This window comes from Rhizopus microsporus (assembly GCF_002708625.1).
Source record: "Rhizopus microsporus ATCC 52813 unplaced genomic scaffold scaffold_27, whole genome shotgun sequence".
Classification (NCBI taxonomy): domain Eukaryota; kingdom Fungi; phylum Mucoromycota; class Mucoromycetes; order Mucorales; family Rhizopodaceae; genus Rhizopus; species Rhizopus microsporus.
In genome coordinates, this window is record NW_019671942.1 from 155,869 (window position 1) to 167,154 (window position 11,286).

General features: G+C 38.2%; 3 protein-coding genes across 3 annotated transcripts; 2 read left to right on the forward strand and 1 right to left on the reverse strand.

The window, feature by feature from the left end:
• Nucleotides 1–1,143: 1,143 nt before the first annotated feature.
• On the forward strand, nucleotides 1,144–8,283 carry RHIMIDRAFT_248088 (uncharacterized protein; the record flags this gene model as incomplete). Its single annotated transcript, XM_023610480.1, has 9 exons — nucleotides 1,144–2,138; nucleotides 2,187–2,916; nucleotides 2,970–3,086; nucleotides 3,140–3,334; nucleotides 3,391–3,559; nucleotides 3,609–4,053; nucleotides 4,115–4,652; nucleotides 4,710–5,378; nucleotides 5,440–8,283. 9 exons carry the CDS (start codon nucleotides 1,144–1,146, stop codon nucleotides 8,281–8,283), a joined length of 6,702 nt encoding a protein of 2,233 aa, XP_023461780.1.
• A 171-nt stretch (nucleotides 8,284–8,454) lies between these two features.
• On the reverse strand, nucleotides 8,455–9,405 carry RHIMIDRAFT_242025 (uncharacterized protein; the record flags this gene model as incomplete). The annotated part of the gene is made up of 1 exon (XM_023609698.1): nucleotides 8,455–9,405. One exon carries the CDS (start codon nucleotides 9,403–9,405, stop codon nucleotides 8,455–8,457), a length of 951 nt encoding a protein of 316 aa, XP_023461781.1.
• Nucleotides 9,406–10,062: 657 nt separating this feature from the next.
• RHIMIDRAFT_242026 (uncharacterized protein) lies at nucleotides 10,063–10,827 on the forward strand (the record flags this gene model as incomplete). The annotated part of the gene is made up of 2 exons (XM_023609699.1): nucleotides 10,063–10,210; nucleotides 10,625–10,827. The coding sequence occupies 2 exons, from the start codon at nucleotides 10,063–10,065 to the stop codon at nucleotides 10,825–10,827; spliced, it is 351 nt and encodes a 116-aa protein (XP_023461782.1).
• Between the last annotated feature and the right edge of the window lie 459 nt (nucleotides 10,828–11,286).

Consider the following 11,286-nt stretch of genomic DNA (forward strand, 5'->3'; position numbering starts at 1 on the left):
TATATAAATTATTAGCAACAATGACACTTTAGTTGATTATCAGCCTTTTCTTTATTGTTTAAAAGATAATAAATCCTGTCTTTTTGAGAAAAGAGGCTCTTCTTATAAATAACATGTAACTGATTTACTAGCATTTCTTTATTCATCCTTCTTGTTGTTTCTTTTATTATTATCTGTTGTCAGAAACTATCATTTTTCAATCAGTATGCGAATAATTTGTCAAAATGTCCTTGACCAATGAATTTTACCTTCTTCTTTATCAGAGTAAGAATGAAAGAAGAGGCTAATTGGCCTGATGTAATCAAGATAGTGTAGACACAGTATACAATCTACTGATCATCAGCATACTATTTTTCACTTATGAGAGATATATTAAAAAGTGGCTAGTTACACCATTCTGAGAACTATATGTAGCCATCGATGAACTGACATCATTGTGTTAAACGGACTCTGATAATGAAAGTATACAGAGTAATGTTTACAGGTTTGCAATAGAAAAGATGAAAGTTCCTGGGAAAACTAGAAAGGTAACAGACAGACACTAATCCATCTGTGATGTTTGATAACAATAGTAACACAGCATAATGTCGATTCTAACTATAAAAGTCTACAAGAAATAGAATAATATTATAGCCAATAAGATCATGTATTCTAACAAACTCTACAACATACATGCAAAGATCATAGGACATAATGCTGTAGTAAACCTGTTCTCAAGGTTGGAGGCTTTTTTTATGTCCTTGCATGTCAAATGAATTTCGGCCCGGATATACATTGTTTGTCGTACTTTATGCTGTTAAAGTGGGCCTGGACATAATCTATGTACTTTAGTCATGCACTTTGTTCCTATAAGGCTTAACCTTTTTAAAACTGCTAATAAACTGTTATTGTTTTATATGTTAATATATTTTTGATGCTGGTATGTTGTGGATGATTTAATAACTGTAAATAAAGCTGTAATAAAGAGAGAAAGAAAGAGAGCAATTATTGCCAAGACTCGGTTGAACCACCAAATTTGTTAAAGACGGAGTGCTAAATAGGGTAAGTAACAGGGTCTAAAAAGTGCATAAAACAGCGCCACAGTTTAATAAACTATAAATAGTGCCGTATTCTTTCTTTCCTTTCTATAAAATATTCAAGGATATGCCATTTGTAACACCCCTCAAAGAAGCATTTGCAATTGCTCCTATCTCTGATAGAGAAGATGTCTTGAAAAGGTACTCGGGCAGTGTCCATCCTGACGAAGTACACTACTTCCAGGGACTGGTTATACTTCAAAAAATTCATGATGAAGCTATGAAGCAAAAGGACCCTTTGGCCATAAGAAGTCCAACAGATGTCGAAAAAACCTTGATGGACCAAATGACTGAAAAATTGAAAAAATTTCCCTTCAACAGTACACGTTATAATGAGCTCAATACGCGCTTTCGCTTGTTAACCTATCCTATCAATGTACTTGAATCAACCGAGTTCATCAAAATGGAACTTGGCCTCGAGTTGGACCTGACAACAAAGCAACCTGAGCAATCTCAACAGCAAGGTCATCAGACGGAAGAACCTGTCACTCGCAAGCTACCCTCCAAATTGGATCCTAGCTTGATCAATACTGAAAATCTATTAAAGGCTGAATTATCAAAGCATGAAAACATGCAGATCAAGTCACAGGCCATTCCAGTTGTTGTATCATTGATGGAGAAGGAAAATAATTTGACAAAGGAACAAAAGGCGCGTCTGTTTGATATGATCCTGAGATACCCTACGGAGGATTATCCTTCTTTTATGAACGTACTTATCGATTTTTGGAGTGACAAGCAATCTGAGTGGCAACCAATCGCAATGCGGTATGACAATTTTACCCTGAAACAACTGAACGAAATAGCTGAAAGAATGCCTGACATTCTTTGGGAAAAAAAATATGTTCAAGCGTACCTTAAAAGACTAGCACCATATGCTTACTATCACCGTTCTGCCTCTGATTGGGACGATGATGAGGATATTTTACGAAACTACCTTGATCAAGCAGCAGAATTTGTCAACAAATTACCAAACTTATTCTTCAAATTAAAAAGCGCAGTATTGTTCCACAGACTCCGAATTGATGTTGTGAGACAGACATGCGATCAAGATAAACTAGTAGAGTAAGTACCCTCCATGTATTGACAAACATAGTCTCACTGTCATCGTAGGTATCTAGATGTTCGCAACATGAAGCTTGAGGAAACAAGATCCCCTATTCCTTCTCGTTTCCAAAAAAGCTCACCACAACAAACAAGCTTTGATGTGGCATTACCCCTCTTTGAGTATGTTGAAATCTCTACGGAAGACCATTACAACCTTTTGGAGGCATACTTTACCGTGCTTGTAGCTCAAAACAAGCTTACCTATGCGACTGAGCTCTACGCTTCTCATGATGACTATGATCGCATTTCTAAAATGCTTGCAAAAATTAAGCTGACGGTAATACCAGACAGCCATGACTATACCGAAGAATGTATCAAAATCCTTGGTGCATATGAATACGACGCCCTTACACAAAAGACTCTCTTGAGTTTCAGCCCTTCCACTTGTTTCCGTTCTGTCAAGAGACGGCCACAAGATTCAATTGTCATGCATGTCAATGCGAAGAACATTCCCCGTTTATCCATTCGTGTATTCCAGATTGACACGGAGAACTATTGGAGGTCGCACGTGAAGACTGACAATGAAGCCTTTTTATTTGACAAGATTAATCTTGACGGTCTGTGTCCTAATTGGGAAAAAGACATTGATATTGATCAAAAGTCCTCTCTCTTGATAACACAGCATGAAGTTATTTTTGGTAACGATGGCCTTGCTCCTGAAATATTCAATGGAAGAGGACTTTGGGTTATTGAATTTGTAGGCGGAGATTGTCAGTGCCGCGCTATTGTACAAAAGGTTAAAGACACGCATCTGCTTTACGCGTTTTGTTTATTAATATCAGATAATAGGGATATCTGAAGCATATAAGTCAAGATATTGTAGGAGGTCATCTCATCAAGGTTATGGATGAAGATGGAAACTTTATCAACAAAGCAAAAATTTGGTTCAACAATCAATTTTATGAGGTAAAACAAGGAAGACAGGATGAATGTGTCGCTCATCTATACCTTCTTCATAGGCTGATGAATCGGACAACATTTTGATCCCTTATTTGACCATGAATAAATCTCCAATAGTTGGTCAAATGACACTTATATCTACGGAAGATGGCTTTTCCGAACCTGCAGAGTTTTCTCAGGCTGTCGAGACGTACAACCTCAAAGCTACATTCTATATCAATCGTGAAATGGTCAGCTTTAACAAAAAAGCAACGGTAAGCAACTACTAATGACATACATAGCCAATACTAATAATGATTGTATCGTAAAGATTGCTGTGATTCCAAAACTTACAATGAATGACCAGCCTTATTCAGCTTTTGAAAGCGCGTCGTTAAATATAGAATGCTGGAATGCAAATGATATCAAGACAACAACGTCCAAAGTGGTCACATCTCTTGATAAGCCCAGCTTATTTGATTTTACCGTGCCTGAGCAATGTAAGTTATATCACTCATTAATATATTGTCTAACATAGTTATTATATAGTCCAAAGAATACAAGCAACTTTGGAAGTCAAAGTAAAAGCTTTGGATGACACAGTTACAACGGTCTCGGAGACTTATGAGCAATACTTTAGCTACAATGAAGCTTTACCCATCAACATTCTTCTCAGAAAAACCGTTGATGATCAATACTGCATTTATGTTCTTGGAGCAAATGGCGAGCCAAAGCACGGAAAAGAAATCTATCTGGAGTTTAAGCACAAGTTTGTAGCCATGACAGTCTCCGTTTCTCTTCAAGCTGATGAAGAAGGAAAGATCTTACTTGGTGATCTCTCTGATATTGAATCCGTGAAATGTGGAGAGTCCATATGGCATGTGTTATCGAAGGACTTTATATACGCTCTTCCTGAATCCATCTGCGTTGAAGCAAATAAGCCTTTTAAAATAGTCGGTGAGGATGTGTCCATCTACAGAGTTGGCTACCACAAGTAAAGTATTCCCAAAGCAATTACTACTATACAAAAACTGACGCTTTTAATTTATATATAGCTGCTTATTGGAAAGCTATGACAAGTTAAAGAAAGAAAATGGCTATGTCACCATCTCAGGACTTGCCGAAGGCGAATACAAGATCTATACTGACTGCTCCAAGGAAAGAAGCATCAGCTGTTCTGTGGCTCAAAGCGTAAGCAAACCAAATGACAGGCTTTGGTCAAATTGGGTTGTAGGAAAAAGATCAAGCATACGTGAGAACGGCATTGCCTTGCAACGTCCACTTTTGGTATCTTCAGTTACTCATGATACTGATAATATATCCCTTCAGCTTGAAAACTGGAGCTCAAATACCTTTGCTATCGTTACTACAAACGCATTTGTACCTCAACTTAGTTATGGTTTACAGGACGCAGATTTGGACATTAAAAATTCAAAACCTTTGATTCAGCACGACAGGTCTTTGAAAACAAGGTCAATATTCTTGCAAGGTATGCAAATTGGAGAAGAGTATCAGTATATCTTGAACAGAAAGAAGCTTAAGAAATGGGTTGGCAGCAACTTGACTCATCCTTCATTACTGATCAATCCCAAGGTAATAGCACTAGTTCTAATATGCAATCATTCGTGCCCTTATGCTTTATTACCATAGGAACACTCCTCGACTACATCTTCTTCCCGAGAGTTACAACAGGCAAGAAAACAGTTTACGGAATGCCAGTTTCAAATGGCTTCAGAAAATATTGCGGAAAGAGATTGTGTCAGAGCTATGTACAGAGGTTGCTCTGATAGCTTTACCCCAGAAAATAAGAATCCATTGGCATTTTTGGATAATGTATCACCCTTGCTCTTTGTACCTGTAGACCCTAGTTCTGGCACCATTCGTATAAAGCGTGACCTAGTTAGTTGCGGGGGCGCTACCATTGAATATGCTATCATCTCTGGTGATCAAGCTGTTTATAAGCAAGTCAAGTTACCTCAAGATGTCGATCTCAAGTTCAGGGACATTCGTCAAAATGACAGTCTTTGCCTTGTACAATCCAAAACCTTTTCTACGCTTGCACCTGCAGAATCTATTACTTTGGACACGCGAGACTATGTGACCGTGGCCTCAGTAGATGATATATTTACTATCATCAAATCCATTTCATCCGAAGGCGATTTATTTTGTCAAACGTTTGGGTTCTTAAACAAGTGGCCAACGTATAGCTTTAAAGAAAAGTCAAAGTTTTATTCAGACCATGTTTGTCATGAACTCAACGTTTGGTTGAAACGAAAAGACATAGGTTTCTTTAACAAGGTCGTGAGGCCCTCTATCAAGGTAAATACAGAAAAAATGACTTTCACGCTTTTCTCTATCTAACTTTTTATCTAATCGATAGAGCAAAGTTGAGAAATCATTCATTGACTTGTATCTACTTGAACATGACCTCTCAATGTATAGTCAAAACATGTATCTGTTTTCCAAGTTGAATACAGCCGAAAAAGCGCTGCTTGCTACCACACAATCCCAAGAATTTTTGCAATCTGTTATCAAGATATTTAAAGACAGCATAGATGAACGTCAACAAGTCGATAGGGCAGACAAGATTTACGAGAAAATTCTTGCGGCTGCCCAGACCGACGAAAACTTTGATCCAATGGATGAAGATGATGAAGACGATGATATAGGCTATGCTGATATGTCTTATGCAGCTGACCCTTACGTAAACGCTATCGTCTCCCCTTGTTACTCTGCTTCTGCTCCAGTAGCCTTTGGAAGCGCTGCATCGTCTTCTGCTAGAAGTGCTATGAGACAAGCATTATCGATAAAGCAACATAGGGAGGAAGTAATTGCAGAACAGACCTCAAGTAACGGTCCTGTTGACGAAGGCCTTGATCCAGAGCTAGCAAAGATGAGAGAGGAATTACGTATGAAATCCAAAGAGTTACAAGCACAAAAGAAAGTGAAGTATGAGTTTGTGAAGCCGACTACGGAATGGATAGAAGCTGGATATTATGAAGCTAATGCTCCGCTCAATGTGAAGCAATTCTGGATCGATTATCTTGAAAGTAAAGGCTCCTTTTTATCCACCAACTTTGTATACTGTCTTGATCATACAACAGAGATGCTTTGGGTACTGGCTCTGATGGACTTGCCTTTTAACAGCCAACGTGCAGAATTGTTAAGCCAAACTGGAAAAGAAGTTACGATACAAGCAGAGAACACGTTCGGTCTGATGGTTCTTTATCGACAATTAAAAGAAGTAGCTGATGAAACGCAGCTAGACTCGCTCGTGATTCATCAAGAATTCTTTGTATACGAGCACTCTGTAAGTCCTGACTCAGATGAATGCATCAAGGTTGATCCCCATAAGATGTCGCTAGAACCGCAAACAGAATACGGGTGTCACTTGATAATAAGCAACATTTCATCTGCTCCTGTACAATGTGAAGTTAGTTATCAAGCTCCTACTGGTTCTGTCCCTGTCCAGTTTATGGGATACCGCTGTTCCAAGTCTGTCTACATCATGCCTTATAGTACCTGGCGTGCAGTGGTCGGAACCTTTTACTTCCCTGCTGCAGGAAAGTTTGCGACGGCACCAATAACAGCTTTAGTAAAAAGACAAGCACAGTCTTTTGTGACAAAGACAACGACTGCTGAATTGAATGTAATTAACAGGAATGTAAACTCTAACGATAACACCTCTGCTGCAAATACATTGTTTTGGCCAACTACTGCCTTCCATGGCACCAATGCCGAGGTTCTCTCTTTCCTATCAAGCCATAAGCGATTGGAAAAGCTTGATCTCAGTTTGATCAACTGGAGAATGACGGATGCAAACTTTGCAAGACAGGTATTTGATATTCTATCTCGTACCCGTTATTTTTACTCTAGGGATCTTTGGAAGTACGCTCTCTATCATCGCTTTACGGATGCTATCAAGGATTTGTTGCTATTCCAGTATGATGAGCTGCTACGCAAGTCTGGTCAAATATTTGAATGTCCTCTGGTATCAGTTAACGATCCGTATGCTACCATATATGATTACTTCCCCCTCGTCAATGCGCGTGCACATCCTCTTCAGCCATCAAAGCATGAAGTCTTGAACCAAGAATTTTACCAAAAGTACAACAAGTTCTTAGATTACTTGTGTGAACGAAGCTCATCACCTTCAACGACCGACTTAATTATTTTAACCCACTACCTGATCCTTCAGAATCGCATAGGCGATGCTCATACAGTCTTTTCACGAATTGATCTTGAACAAGCAGAAAAGCATCACGCGATACAGGTGGATTATTTGAACGCTTATTTGAAAACTCGTATTCCGATCACAGACAACCATTCCCTCATCGAGCTGGATCTTGCTTCTATCAAAGAGATACTCGAGAAATACAGAGATTTTGGCATTGAAAGATGGCGCATTATGTTTGATGAATTACGAGAATTTGTTCGCGAAATTGAACAGGGTACATCCACCCAGAGCTCTTCCCTTACAGCCTCTGTCCAATCCCATCCTATTCTTGAATTTACCATTGACTCAAGCAGTAATGAACTTGTTATTCAGCATGCAAACATTAAATCGGCAAATATACGCTATTATGAAATGAATATTGAAGTGATGTTCTCTTCAAATCCTTTTATGAACGACGCGGTAGAGCATGACAGCTTCAAGTGGGTCAAGCCTTTGCTTACGGAAACGATTGAATTGAATGGCCAGTCGACAGAGTGTCAAGAAGGTAATGATGATGATGGAGACTTTGATATGATCGGTGCCGGACAAATCCAAGCAATTCAGACTTCAAGAGTGTCTTTGAAGAGTGGGAGCAAGAATGTGCTGATTGAAGTGACAGCAGATTCTTTCACAGACAATGCAGTGACAACAACTAACCGTATTCAAAGATCCAGTGCTTACTATGCAAATAGCCTTAATGTTCATGTTGCAGAATCGTTTGGTATTGTCAGAGTGATGTGCAATAAGACAAAGCGACCTTTAGCTGGCGCTTATGTAAAGGTGTATGCTCGTTTGCGGGAATTCAAGCATGCAAAGTTCTGGAAGGATGGTTATACTGGCTTAAATGGAGTCTTTGATTATATCAGCGTAACAGAAGGCAACGCCCTGGTTGGTAATTATGAAAAGGATCTAAAGGCACTATTCGAGAACAAGATTGACAAATTAAGTATCTTGATCATGTCTGATGAAGGTGCTGTCGTCAAAGAGGTTTACCCTCCATTAACATAAGATATTCTTAACAAATACAATATGAATAAACCAAAACATACATTTGGCTCAAAGCCTTAAATATAAATCATTTGCCGAAGGGGCGTATGTTGTTATACCAGGGGCTTTGCTTTTTTCAGTACGGTTGTGAACCTGAATAAGGCAAATGGGGTCATATGAGAAAGGATGATTCTAGATATCTCGATCCTTTATTGAACCACATTCTGTAACTATCTCTGCTTTTGTCTTTAGAGATGAAAAGTGAATGCTTTCTATGAAATTTGCAATAAATATTACTTTGAGTCCAATAAACTTTGTACAGAAATAATCCAATAGAGGAAAGTAACAGTCTAGGCAACAATCTGGATGGAGATGAAGAATGAGTTGTTTCACTGAAGGACATGGCTGAGCGTTCTGAGAAGGTTGCTTATCGTTTATTGTACACGCCTGTGTCCATTCTTCACAAGGTACGGATTTGGTCCAATCTATGGTCATGTGTGTCAAATGGTCGGTGTACCTGAATAACAATTCAAAATCTTCAATTGTTGTAAATCCTTTCTGAGCGAGCACTGTAACCTGTCGCAGATTCTTATATGTCGCAAATCTTTTGACATCCTGAGCCACAACACACCTATCATCTGGACCAGCAAGATATATAGATTGTAAACTGTCTCTAACAAGGTCCGCGGATTGGTAGTATAGCTCCATGTCCCTGGTGAGAATCGTTGGCTCTGGAATTTCACGTATTTTGTGCCACATATGGCCCTCGCGCAGTACATGTTGAAATATTAACCACCATTCAATAGGTAAATCGCTGCCATAACACACGAGGATTTCAACGTTTGGACAATAATTGGTCAGTATTTTTAGGTTTCTATAAGTTCCCGAGGTTATGGTTCCTGCGCATGAAATCTCTATTTCTTTCACGTATTGCCCCAAACGACGTGGAAAGTATGTTTCGAGATCATATCGCTTATTGAAGCCAGTTAATGTAACATTCCTATACAGATAAGGCGACCAGAAAGAATACCAAGCTTTGCTTACAAGACAAAATTGATACATATCGCATCGATCTAGGTAAGAAATGATATGATCATAGAGTTCTTGTGGAAGGTCAAGACGTATTTGAACATTGAATCCCATAGAAGAAGAAGAAAGAAAAAAAAAGACGAAATAACGTTAAATATATAATACAAAGAGATAAAAAAATGAAATTGTGTAATAGGATCGTAGTTGTATGATTTTCCTACATGATAAATCGAGAATGGCTGTGTAATAATAAAACTCTCGGCCCAAAACGAAGGGCGTTATTTACGTTTTAAGAACAAAAAAGGGTCATTATAAATCAAAGAAGAATAGGCTGTTTACTATTTATTGTTTAAACGGTACAAGAGCCATCCTGTACACCTTGTATAAAAAAAAAGGCAAAACATGATTTGCTGGCATTGAGCTTATTCGAGATCCAACCTTGTCTTTTATATATAAATAAAAGAACTGTGTAACTCAGAAGATTTGCTTTACTCAAATTTTGCGGACCATCATTATTGTCTTCACAAACATCTAGTTCGTCATTAACGCCGAAAACTGGAGCAAGCTTTAACTGCAAGAACAGCTCCTAACAATCACAATCTTCGCAAAGAAAGAGTTCTAGAATGGAAAGCATATAAAAGCATGGGTTGAGAAAATAACTGTGTTTTTACCAATGATGCAGGCTTCAATGTGCATATTCGTCGAAACTTTGGTCGATCAAAACAAGGAAGAAGTTCAAAGACACCACTTTCTTCGTGCATAGGTATCATGATGACTATAATTGGTACTATTTGCGGAAAAGGGGTAATTGATTTAACCCTGCGTAAATCAAAGGCTGCTCAGAAAGAAGCTGCTGGTTCTAAAAAGAGAAAGAGGGAAGACGGTGAAGAGGAAAATGTCGATGTAAATGCTAGAGTAGGTACGCGTAATGGTCATTCCCTTGAGTAATGTATGAAGATATTGAATCAAAATAGGATGAAGGATCGTTACCTGGTTATAGGTAACCGCTGCTATTTTATAGTGGATAAAGTTCAAAACTTGACTTAAAATCGCTGCTGTAAAACTACATGCTTACCTTCCTTATTCATGCTTCGTAAACCTTATTGAACTGTTCTGTTCAACAGTCAAAAGAGGTATAAGAAGAGATTTTTGACGTTATTATCATATAACGCGTCATGTTCAATTCTCATTAATTCATGTAATAACTCTGTTTGCATATACAATGAAGGTGTAATAATGAACTCTCTTTCTTTATCTATTTCTTCATTGTTGTTGTGATTGTATCACGAATGTGCACGAGAAAGTACACCAAACATATATTGGCCCCAATAAGAAAAAGAAAATCAAGACGATTCCTACATTATTGAATCATCATCACACTCCATTAACCTGACAGGCCCTACTTCATCCAAATCCACAGCCTCTACCTCATTAAAGGCAATAGAGATGGTTACTTTAAGCGAAACCAAGGACCTTATTGTTCCTAACATCGCGCTTTGCGACAACATTACCATCAACGCTCAAACTAATCTGTGATATTTGGCCCATTTAAAACTTTGCGTATTTGACTTGCTTGGAACTTCTCTTTTGACATTTGAAACTCACCTATGGTGTCTTCTTTCTCATGTTTTACTGAAAGGAAAGTACGCCTAACGTTCAGATTTCGATAGACATTTTACTTGTGATATAAACGGTATTCGCCAAAGCTTGTACGATACTCCTAATATTATCATTGTTATATACAATATGTGAATCAATAACAAAACTCATTACTGTAATTAAACTCTTGGAGTTAATAAAGGATAAAATGAATTTAATTGTCACAAGGTTGCTATTGTGTTTCAAGTCAATAACAGAAGCACTTTCAATGAACACACAAACCAAATGATTACGAGAGTCAACCAGTTGGTGAGACAAAGGCAGAAAATGGGATACATACCCCCCTCCTTGGTATCGTAGATAGTTTTAAATTCGAAGCTTATACGCTTATGTAAA